At 41.3% G+C, this 11,735-nt stretch overlaps 1 protein-coding gene across 1 annotated transcript in view; it reads right to left on the reverse strand.

The window, feature by feature from the left end:
* Positions 1-8,475, reverse strand: part of HEATR9 (HEAT repeat containing 9) — a 58,128-nt gene extending 49,653 nt beyond the window's left edge. The window contains exons 1-2 of the mRNA XM_070735954.1: positions 8,379-8,475; positions 4,047-4,093 (exon numbers count right to left, since the gene is read on the reverse strand). Of these exons, the coding sequence (XP_070592055.1) occupies positions 4,047-4,093; positions 8,379-8,475 (144 nt within the window). The remainder of the gene's footprint in view (positions 1-4,046; positions 4,094-8,378) is intronic.
* Between the last annotated feature and the right edge of the window lie 3,260 nt (positions 8,476-11,735).

The following is an 11,735-nucleotide window of genomic DNA, read 5'->3' on the forward strand; positions in this document are numbered from 1 at the left end:
TTCGGAGAGGGGCAGCATACAAATCTAATAATAAATAAATAAATAAATAAATAAATAAATAAATAAATAAATAAATAAATAAATAAATAAATAAATAAATAAATAAATAAATAAATAAATAAATAAATAATATGGGAAGTAGTGATAAAAGAAGACAACAGGACAGTAGGACAGGGACGGTAGGCACAATGGTGCGCTTATGCACGCCCCTTACAGACCTCTTAGAAAAGGGGAGAGGTCAACTGTAGATAATATAAAGTTAAAGATTTTGGGGTTTGGGGAAGAAACCACAGAGTCAGGTAGTGCATTCCAGGTGTTGATCACTCTATTGCTGAAGTCGTATTTTCTGCAGTCTAGTTTGGAGCGGGTTACATTAAGTTTGAAACTATTACATGCTTGTGTGTTGTTGCAGTTGAAGGTGAAGTAGTCACTAACAGGAAGGACATTTTGGAATATGATTTTGTGAACTACAGTGATCCCTCGGTTAGCGCGGGGGTTACGTTCCAAGACCTCCCGCGCTAACCGATTTCCGCGTTATACTGGATGCGGAAGTAAAAACACCATCTGCGCATGCGCGCCCTTTGTTCCATGGCCGCACATGCGCAGAAGGTGGAGCGACGCAAGTTCGGAGGCTGGCAATGCAATGGTGATTTTTCCGGGCTCCTCGCCGCTACCCACAGGGCAGCGCTGGCGGCAATGGCAATGGCAACCCTCCCTCCTTCCCTCCTTCCCTTCTCTCCCTCCCTCCTTCCCTCCTTCCTTCCTCTCACCGGCTTTCTTGGGGCAGCGCTGGCGGCAATGGCAATGGCAACCCTCCCTCCTTCCCTTCTCTCCCTCCCTCCTTCCTTCCCTCCTTCCCTTCTCTCCCTCCCTCCTTCCCTCCTTCCTTCCTCTCACCGGCTTTCTTGGGGCAGCGCTGGCGGCAATGGCAGTATGACGTCATCGGGCGGGAAAAACCGTGGTGTAGGAAAAAAACGCGGACTTATTTTTTAATTAATATTTTTTGAAAAACCGCGTTGCAGCGTTTCGCGCTAATTGAGAACGCGCAAATCGAGGGATCACTGTATAGTTAGGTCAGTTCAGAGGCGACATAGTTGTAAATTGTCTAATTTCAGTATTTCAAGTATGGTGGAGTAAAGTATATTCTTGTGAAAGGAGGAGTGAAGGACTCTTCTTGTGAAATATTTCTAGACACTCTCGATTGTATTAATGTCTGATATACAATGTGGATTCCATACAGGTGAGCGGTATTCTAGAATTGGTCTAACAAATGTTTTGTAAGCTCTGGTTAGCAGTTCAATATTACCAGAGAAGAACCTGCAAAGGATTAGATTAACAACTCTTAATGCTTTTTTGGCAATGTCGTTACAGTGGGCTCTTGCAATTAGGTCGTTGGATATGAATACTCCAAGGTCTTTGACAGTGTGAGGGTCATTTTTTCCAAGTATATATTTAGTATTCGGATTTATGTCAGCTGTTGGTAGAATATAGATTAGAATTTATCACCAGATCCCAGAAGGTCTCAAGGGATTGCTAGCTCCCAATCGTTTTAACAGGAGCAATTTCTTCAATCTTATTTTATTACACAAATTAATATAATCCTTGCTCTAAGCAACTTACAAACGTCCATTTGAAAATGCACAGTAACAAAAATTAAAGCAATTAAAGCCAATTAATTTAAAACAATTAAAACAAAGCTCCATTACAATCAACATGAATTTTTCTTTTTAAATTAGGCTGCCCTAAATCAAGAAGGGACAGGGGATTCAACGGTTAAGATGCTGAGCTTGTCAATCAGAAGATTGGTGGTTCGAATCCCTAGCGCCGCATAACAGAGTGAGCTCCCATTACTTGTCCCAGCTTCTGCCAACCTAGCAGTTCGAAAGCACGTAAAAAATGCAAATAGAAAAATAGAGACCACTTTGGTGGGAAGATAACAGCACTCCATGAGCCTTTGGCATTTAGTCAGGCCAACCGCATGACCATAGAGATGACTTCAGACAGTGCTGGCTCTTCAGCTTAGACATGGAGATGAGTACTGACCCTAGAGCTGGAAACGACTAGCACGCATGTCCAGGGGAACCTTTACCTTACCTTTAATCAAGAAAGCTTGGCAAAGAAAATGAAGAATGGGTTTTTGAACGTCTTGAAAACATTTGTTTGGTAACAAAGTGAATTATCATGTTTGGGTGATGTTTGTGAGTATTTTCCCTGGAACCCTGAACTACTTTTGAACCCATGACTGTAGTTAGCAAAGCTTGAACCTAGTAGCAAAGTTACCTAGAGCAGTGTTTCCCAACCTTGGCAACCTGAAGATATTTGGACTTCAACTCCCAGAATTCCCCAGCTGGGGAATTCTGGGAGTTGAAGTCCAAATATCTTCAAGTTGCCAAGGTTGGGAAACACTGACCTAGAACATAAGAACATAAGAAGAGCCATGCTGAATGAGACCAACGCCCATCCAGTCCAGCATTCTGTGTCACACAGTGGCCCACCAATTGTCCATGGGGATCTTGAGCAGAAAGAGTAGGCAAGACCCTCCCTTTCCCTTGACCCTCCAAAAATGGTACTCAATCCTGCCTGCCTCAACCAATATAGAGGCGACTTTAAAAGTTCCAAGTCTATCTCATTTACACACCCCCACACGGAATGCAGCAATTATTCCAAATTGACTTTTTTATTATTATTTCACACCCACAGACAAATCTTACCAGACTGAGCCTTCTACTATCTGTACCTATAAATGCTCTGTGAACTATTAATAGCGATAGTAATAACATTTAGACTTAAATATTGTCCCACAGTGGTTAACGGCAATCTCTGGGCAGTTTACAATCTCAGAATAATGCCCCCCAAAATCTGGCTTCTCATTTTGCTGACCTTGGAAGGATGGAAGGCTGAGCCACAGTCAAGGATCAAACCCCTGACTGTGGGCAGAATTAGGCTGCAATACTACATTCTAACCACTGTGCAACCAAGACTCCTATTAGGCAGGTGTATTGTCTTCCCCCTCTTTCTCTCACACATATCTAGGCTAACTTGCCTTTTATAACTCTAGAATTCATCTCCCTCCCTACTCAGGACCCACCTCCTCAGTACATTCCATCACACCTATTCAACTATCATTCTTGCAGAACTCAGGAGTCCTACAGAGTGAGCGGTGATCCACTCCTGAACTTTTCTCCTGGGATGCTTCCAGATGTAGGGTTAATGTACAACCATCCAACTTCTTTCACATGATGTTTTTATGCACTCCTGTTTGTTTCCTTCCCAGGAACTTACTTCTAATTTTACACTGAAAATCTAGTGAGGCAAAAAAGAAAGAGGATTTGAACCACAAGGTCCTCCTATGCAGACTGTTAAAGTTGGTTGGAAAAGTGCACACAGGTGACTGATTCAGCTGGCTTCAATAACTTCTTTATAAACATAATAACATATATTTACAGTACCATTAGCAGAGGTCTTCTATCGTAGCCACAGTTAAAAGTAAAACACTAGCAGCTTCTAATTCAGAGTTCAGAGTGGAAGGGTATAGTGAAGAGAGCAGAGTGGAAACTGGAGCCAAACCCAGCGTTGAGCTTAAATTTCAGTTTTGATTCTCTGCACAGACTCAGAAGTAGTTAGCTCCTATTGGCTGTCTGAGTTGCTATGCCTATTCATTGGCAGACCTTGTTACCATTGGCTCTCCCAGTTCATGAATATCTTAACACAGACCATCTTTGATATAAGGTACAAAGTATAAAGACTTATGTGGAAATACATATATATTTGTTTTCGTAGATTTTCACAGGTACAGGTATGAAGGTCTTGTCATATTCGGGTTTCTTCTCATGTAGCATTCAGAGATTTCTGCTGACGTTTCGACAAGGTCCCACTCGTCATCTTCAGGCTGGTGCTTTAGTCCTTGTGCTAGGGCGAACACCCTGAATACTGAATGCTATCTGAATGCTACACGGGAAGAAACCCGAATATGCCAAGACCTTCATATATATATAATTGTAGTATATGTTAGGAGATCTCACAACTAAAAAGCAAAACTCACGTACCTGGTGGAAAGAGTCCTTTGGTGTTTTTATCTGAGCCAATCTTGCCGCTGTAAAGAGGGGATGGAGAAATCACCATAGTTAACAAAAACGGCTCCACTTATTCTTTTTTTTTCCATATTGCATATACAGATAGTCCTCGACTTACAACAGTTCATTTAGTGATTGTTCCAAGTTACGGCCCTTTAAAAAAAGGTGACTTATGACTGTTTTTCACAGTTTTGACTGTTACAGCATCCCCATGATCAAAATTCGGAAGCTTGGTAACTGGGTTCATACTTATGACCATCGCTGTGTCCCAAGGACATGTGATCCCTTTCTGTGACTGTCTGACAAGCAAAGTCAATGGGGAAGCCAGATACATTTAAGAACTGTGTCACTGATGAAACAACGGCAGTGATCTGCTTAATAACGGTGGCAAAATTCACATTAACAAACATTTCACTTAGCAACAGAAATTTTGGGCTCAATTGTGGTTGTAAGTCAAGGATTACCTTATAGAGCTGTTATTTCCAGTTGAACTTTGCTACCAGTGCACATCCGTGCATGCGCATGTGTCCCACCATGCAATTTTACTTCCCCACGTGCTCAGGATCACATTACAAGCTCAAACACAACTGAGGAGTTTCTCAGCTGTGCTTCAGATGAAGAATAAAGGTCGACATTAACATGACAGTGGGTGGGAGGGCTTCATTCGACACAAAGACGCCAGGGGGAAAAAATCACCAAAAATCACATCATCAGTGGGTTCCTACCAATATGGCACTCTGGACCACACCAGTAGGAACCCACCATTGGTCTCCCCACTCCCGATCTGAAACAATGATCATTATGCTGCCTTGGTTCAACTACCACATACAATTCCATTAATTGGAACTACCCTTTTTTTAACTGCATGAGATGCATCTGTGTGTGTGTGTGTGTGTGTGTGTGTGTGTGTGCACATACAGTCTGTCTGTCTGTCTGTCTGTCTGTCTGTCTGTCTGTCTGTCTCTATATATATATCTATAGTATATATATATATGTCACATGTTTTTACTGAATTTGAAAATTAAGGGAGACTAGGATAGATCTACATATATGTTTTGGTAGATTTTCACGGGTATATGTATGTAGATTGTTCTGAGTTCGGGTTTTACCCTGTGTAATATTTTGAGTGTCTATGTGACGTTTCGATGAAATCACATTCACCATCATCAGGCTGAAGTTTTTAGCTTCATGCTGCTTTGAATATAGTTTTGAATATAGTTTTATAATATGTAGAACTATATTCAAAGCAGCACAAAGCTAACAACTTCAGCCTGATGATGGTGAATGTGATTTCACCGAAACATCGCATAGACACTCAAAATATTACACAGTAATATCACACATTAAACCCGAACTCAGAACAATATATATAGGTCACCAGAAATCTCTAAATCCTACACGGGAAGAAATCTGAATATTCCAAGACATTCATATCTGTACCCATGAAAATCTACAAATATATAATACATCTGATGAGGCCAGAACAAGACCAAAATAGTGCTATCCTAGTCCTCTATCCTCTGATTTCTGTTTTCTATTTTATAATATTATTTGTTTATAGTATTCAGGGGTGAGTTCAGACCGGTTCAGACCAATTCACCCAAACCAGTAGTCACTCACTGGTGATGTCCACGGGCACCACCATCTTGTTGTTGTTTTTTAATTATTATTATTATTATTATTTTGATTTTTGATTTTTTTTTCTCTTTTAAGCATGTGCAGAAACTGAGTTCCGGCACTGTGGCTGCAGTCGCCATCTTTTTTTCCAGCTTTGGGGTTTGGTTTTGTTGGAATTTTTCATTCCTGTGCATGCACAAGTTACACCCACACGGAGGGAGTGGACCAGCAGCGAGGTAAGTTGGAATCCACCCTGATGGTATTTCAATGTTTCTCTAAGAGCTAAAGGAGATAGATGTGACCCACTCTTCCTGCTACTTACTTTCATCCTAATAACAACTCCATGCAACTAGGCTGAAAGATAATTAGTTAACAAACATGATAGTTGAAAATTTGACTGGTGGGGTATCGCTAGTCCTAATCCAATATTTTCATCATTGCACTACAAAGGGTTGGGTCCCCAAAGTGATGAGTATGGGATTAAAAATCTTTCTTGGCTGCAAATCTCTTTGAATTTATCTTTGAGCCAATAGGTACAGGAGTCAAGAGTGTTGAATTGAATTAGTAGCCATCAGAACTTAAAATCAGAGATAGGGGAGATATCTTTAACAGTCACACTCAGTTATGTTAGAAGCATATCCTGGCAACATCTTATTTCTACTATGCTACCAAAAGTTTCCCTTCACCACAGCCAATGAGAGAGACATTAGGAGTTTACCTTTACCTGTATTGGGTTCCGAGTGCTGTTTTCCACTTTTAGCTGATAGTATGCAGCGATTGCCAGAAGGTGAACAAAATCTATTATGCTTTGCACTTACCTGTGAGGCCAAAGGCAATCTCAGGTGACCAGTAATGAGTGGGATTGAGGTAATATTTATTGCCACATCAGATTCATTCTTCCCTCTAGTTCCTGCTCAGCCTCGCTGGCTGCCACTCTTCTCTTGTTTCACTGAAGTGAGTGCTGCCGCTAGAGAGCTATCAGAATTGTTCAAGAGCACTAAACTGCTCGGCTGACACTACTGTCAGTCCCTTTAGGTGATGGCCATAACAGTTTAGCTCAAGGCTAAAATAGAATAAGAGACGGGTGAAGAGGGAACCCTACTTCCCATTGATGCTCAAAGAAAAAGGAATTGGAAGTTGTCATTTGTTTTTTATTGTTTTAAAAAACAAATGGAAGGGAAGAAATGCCCTAAATAAAAGTATTCTCATATAACTCCACTTCTTTACATTCAGTCAGTACTATAACGCAGTGATTTTCAACCTTTTTTGAGCCGCGGCACATTTTTTACATTTACAAAACCATGGGGCACATTGAGTGGGGGTGGGATGGGGGGGTGGCTAAAAAAAGTTTGGACAAAAAACTATCTCTCTCTTCCTCCCTTTCGCTCTATTTCTCTCTCCCTCCCTCCTTCTCTCTCTCCCTTCCTTTTTTCTCTCTCTCTCTCCATCCCTTTCTTTCTCTCTTCCTTCTTTCCTCTTTTTTGCTCTTTCTCTCTCCCTCCCTACCTCCCTCTATGTCTTTCTCTCTCCCACCTACCCTTCCTCTCTCTCTCTCTCTTGCTTTCTTTCTCTCTCTCTCTCTTTCTCTCTCTTGCTTTCTTTCTCTATTTCTCTCTTGTTTTCTTTCTCTCTCTCTCTTGCTTGCTTTCTCTCTCTCTTGCTCTTTCTTTCTCTCTTTCTCTCTCTCTTTCTTTCTTGTTTTTTTTCTCTCTCTGAGCTTTGCGGCACACCTGGCCATGTCTCGCGGCACACTAGTGTGCCACGGCACACTGGTTGAAAAACACTGCTATAACGCAGCAGCATCCAACCTTTTGGGTACCAAAACTGTTGAGCACCAAGACTGATTCCTTGGAGAGAGGTTTATCCACGGTCCAGAGGGGATGTGATTTTGTGTGCTGCTTCCATCCCTTGGATGGAGCTTCACTTGTTTGTGTGGCCCTGTTTCTGGCATGTCGTGGACCGGTGCCAGTTCATGGATTGGGGTGTTGGGGACCCCTGCTATAATGTATTTCCATTTCCCCTTTTTATTAGGCATGAATCTAGCTGATTGTCAAGGTTCCAGGTAACATCCGAATTTAAATCAGAGTCCAAGTCAAGGCATTCCTCAAAGTTCCAATTTATTTCCAGAGCCATCCTGGCACTTACACTGTGGAACCCGAATCTGAGCTTCCCACCCAGTTGAAAGTTCACATGCCTTGCCCCCCCCCACCCAAAACTTGTCACGTTGCCCACTCAGGTTGTGCCAGCGTGGCAAGTCCTCCTTCCGCTTCCCCCCAGGTGGTGGACCACGGATGGCCTTGAACTTCTCGAAAGAATACATTGTGGCTGCATCTGCTCCCTCTTGAAATCACCCTTCCCATGTTCCCATAAACATTAGGCCTTCTACAGATGGTGTGGCAAGCCCCTGATTTATCACCAACGTCTGCATGGGCTTGAGACTCGTTAATTTGGGGGCCAGTCATTTTCTCCCAGCTCTAGGAAGAAGGCCAGGGCAAATCATTTCTTTAAAACCTTGCCAAAAAAACTGCAGGGCCTTCTCCAGTCAATCTTTAATAATCCATCACAATTGAAGAGAAGTGGGAATAATACATATGCAGGTGCAACTACATTCTACACATTTTCAATGGATAAGCTCAGCCAAAATTCATATCACAGTAAAAGATGCCATCGGCTTGAATACTAACTTACCCTCATCTTCTGGCCTTTCTATCATGGGACTCCATAATAACTTTGGAGGTGGTTTGACCCCATGGGATATCTCTGGTATCATCTTTGACCCACCCATCTTTTCTTTGTATTGCAAATCTTCACTTTAATCTAGGTATCACTTCAGTGACTGTTTGATCAAATAAGGTGCACCAGATGTCTGGTGTTTTTTAAGGACTATTTTTTTTCTTCCTGAATTGGGAGTGGGTGAATGATGTCACAAACCAGTACTATTACTATGTTTTCATTGTACATGTGCCCAAAGTGATGGCAACTGAAATCTAAGTATTGAATTTATTTCTGTCTGGCTTGGGGGAAGGAGATGTTGCTCAGCCTGATAGATAAAATCTCTGCAGTCCTTGATACCATTGGATAATATGGATTCCATCTGGATTCTGGTAGTTGCAATCTTTCTCCAGGGTAGGTTTCGGAAACTGATGGTAGGTGGCTTCAGATGGATACCATGTCCTATTGATTGAAACATCTCACAAAATTCCATAAATCAAATTCCTTCTTATTTTATTTATTTAGTTATTTGATTTTTATGCCACCCTTCTCCTTAGACTCAGGGCGGCTTACAACATGTTAGCAGTAGCACTTTTTAACAGAGCCAGCCTATTGCCCCCACAATCCGGGTCCTCATTTTACCCACCTCGGAAGGATGGAAGGCTGAGTCAACCTTGAGCCGGTGATGAGATTTGAACCGCTGACCTACAGATCTACAGTCAGCTTCAGTAGCCTGCAGTACAGCACTCTACCTGCCGCCACCCCAGCTCTTCTAACCCACCCCCGGGTTATCTTCTAACCCCCCTTTTCAATCTTATTTCACAGGATTTAATTTTTTGTTCAGTGACAGGGGTGGGTTCTATTTACCTTCCTCACTGGTTCACATTGCGATGGAAGTGCACATTTTGCACATGTGCTTGCTTTGCTCACACATGCGCACCCATCGCTTCTCAGAAAGGACACTCTGCGCATGCACAGAACTTTTAAAAAGCTTATGAGCATGTGCAGAAGCAAAAAACAAGATGGCGGCACCTACGGTGCTGTCAAGAAAACCGCTCAGGAGCGTGGCCAGTTCCAACGACCCAGGCCACTAATTTACTAGCAGTTCTATAGAACCAGTCTGAACTGGGAGGAACCCACCTCTGTTTGGTGATCATCCTTGAATCTTTTGTAAAGGAATCTTTGGCTGTGTCTAGTAACCCTCCCATCCTCCCTTGTGTTGTGTCAGGCTGAACTCTCTAACTCCACATGAAGACTTCGGCCTGAGAAATAGGTTAAATTGCCCACAAAAGGAGGACATCATAGGGATATTGTGGTGCCATGCCAAGGCTGGGTTGACATAACACCTGCACCTGGAGAATTCTCTGTGTGAGTTGTTTGGACTGGCCAGCGCTTGTATCTTTGTTGATTCATTTTCCTGTTGTCTTCTTGTGACGCTTTGATTTATGTTTATTCATTATTTCTACTCTCCATAATTTGTAAATTTAAAAAATTGTTAATAATAATCATGGTAGAATTTTTTTCTAGAACTGCCCCTATACACTTTCAAAAGAAATAATATTTCATTAATGGTGTATCTAAAATCTCACTGATTTACCATGGTGATTGTTACTTTAGAAATTGGTCAAGTCAAAAAGTGGAATAAGCAACCTTATGTCTGTGTACTTCTGTCTCTCTATGTGTGTGCATTTTATGACGATACTAAAAGTAATATAACAATCTTTATTTCAGTCACAGACCAGCAAAAAAAAGTCAGAAAATTACACAAACAGAACGAGAGCAATCATTTCAGCAACTGAAATTTAATATTACTACCATAACATTGTAAACATTACAGTTATAAGTTTTATATGGCTGCTAATGCAAGCAATAAAATACAAGCTGGGATAGTATTAAAAAATGTTATAATAACCATTAATAAACTCTCTATATAAAGCTAATTAAAAATCGGTATTTATTTGGTACTAATTTATAAAATGTAAATATCTGTTCAATGTTATTTCAGAATTTACAAAATTTACTTACACTTAATCAGCTTCTGGTGAGTTGTATAAACTACAGCACTTTGCACAATATTATAGAGGGATTATAATCCATCAGCCACATCAACATGCCTCAAGGTAGCGTTCTAGGACCTAGACTCCTCATATTTTACATAAATGACCTTTGTGATCACATTATAATCAACTGCTTTCTCTTCGCCGACAATGTCAAACTATTTAACACCACAGAAAATGCTACGATTCTTCAAAAAGTCATTGACTATGTACCGGGGTGGGCTACTGCCCGGTCGGGGGTGAACCCAGTGGGGTAGCAAAAATGGAGCTCCACCCCAGTGCACCAAATTTGCACTGAAAGATGTTGAAAGAAAATGCAGGGTGTCCTGCATAAGCCACACCCACAGTGTGATAGTAAAAATTTTGTAGCCCTTCACTGACTATGTATCAGAATGGTCAAACAAATGGCTACTTTAAATCTCAACCAACAAATGCTCTGTCTTACACATTGGCAAAAAAGAATCAGAACACAACATACAAGCTTGGAGGACACGGCCCAGTAGATGACCCTCATTCTGTCAAGGATCTTGGAGTACTCATATCTAATGATCTAAGTGCCAAAGCCTACTATAACAACATTGCCGAAAAGGCACTAAGAGTACTCAATTTAATCTTGTGTAGCTTCTTCTCTGGCAATATTACACTGCTAACTAGAGTATACAAAACATTTGCTAGACCAATTCTCGGATACAGCTCACCTGTCTGGAACCCACACTGCATATCGGACATTAATACAATCAAGAGAGTCCAGAAATATTTCACAACAAGAGTCCTCCACTCTTCCACTCGCAACAGAATACTTTATTCTGCCAGACTTGAAATCTTGGGCTTAGACAACTTAGAACTATATTGCCTTCCAACTGATCTAAATGTAGTTCATTAAAATTATCTGCTACAAGGTCCTACTTGTCAATGACTACTTCAGCTTCAACCACAGCAATACATGAGTACACAATAGATACAAAGTTAATGTAAACCGTTCCAAATTCGACTGCAGAAACAGAGAGATAATACCTGGAATTCACTACCCAATTCTGTGGTTTCTTCCCAAACCCCAAAAACTTTAACCTTAGATTGTCTACTATTGACCTCACTGCATTCCTAAGAGATCTATAAGGGGCATGCATAAGTGCACCAGCGTGCCTACCGTCCCTGTCCTACTGTTCTATTGTCTTCATTTATCTATATTTGTTTGGTTTATGTTTATACCTATACCTGCTATCTTGTACATGTTTGACAAACCAACCAACCTGTTCTGTCTTGCATGGCAGCGAGT

The sequence above is a fragment of the Erythrolamprus reginae genome, chromosome 2 (assembly GCF_031021105.1).
Source record: "Erythrolamprus reginae isolate rEryReg1 chromosome 2, rEryReg1.hap1, whole genome shotgun sequence".
In the NCBI taxonomy this organism is placed as follows: Eukaryota; Metazoa; Chordata; class Lepidosauria; order Squamata; family Dipsadidae; genus Erythrolamprus; species Erythrolamprus reginae.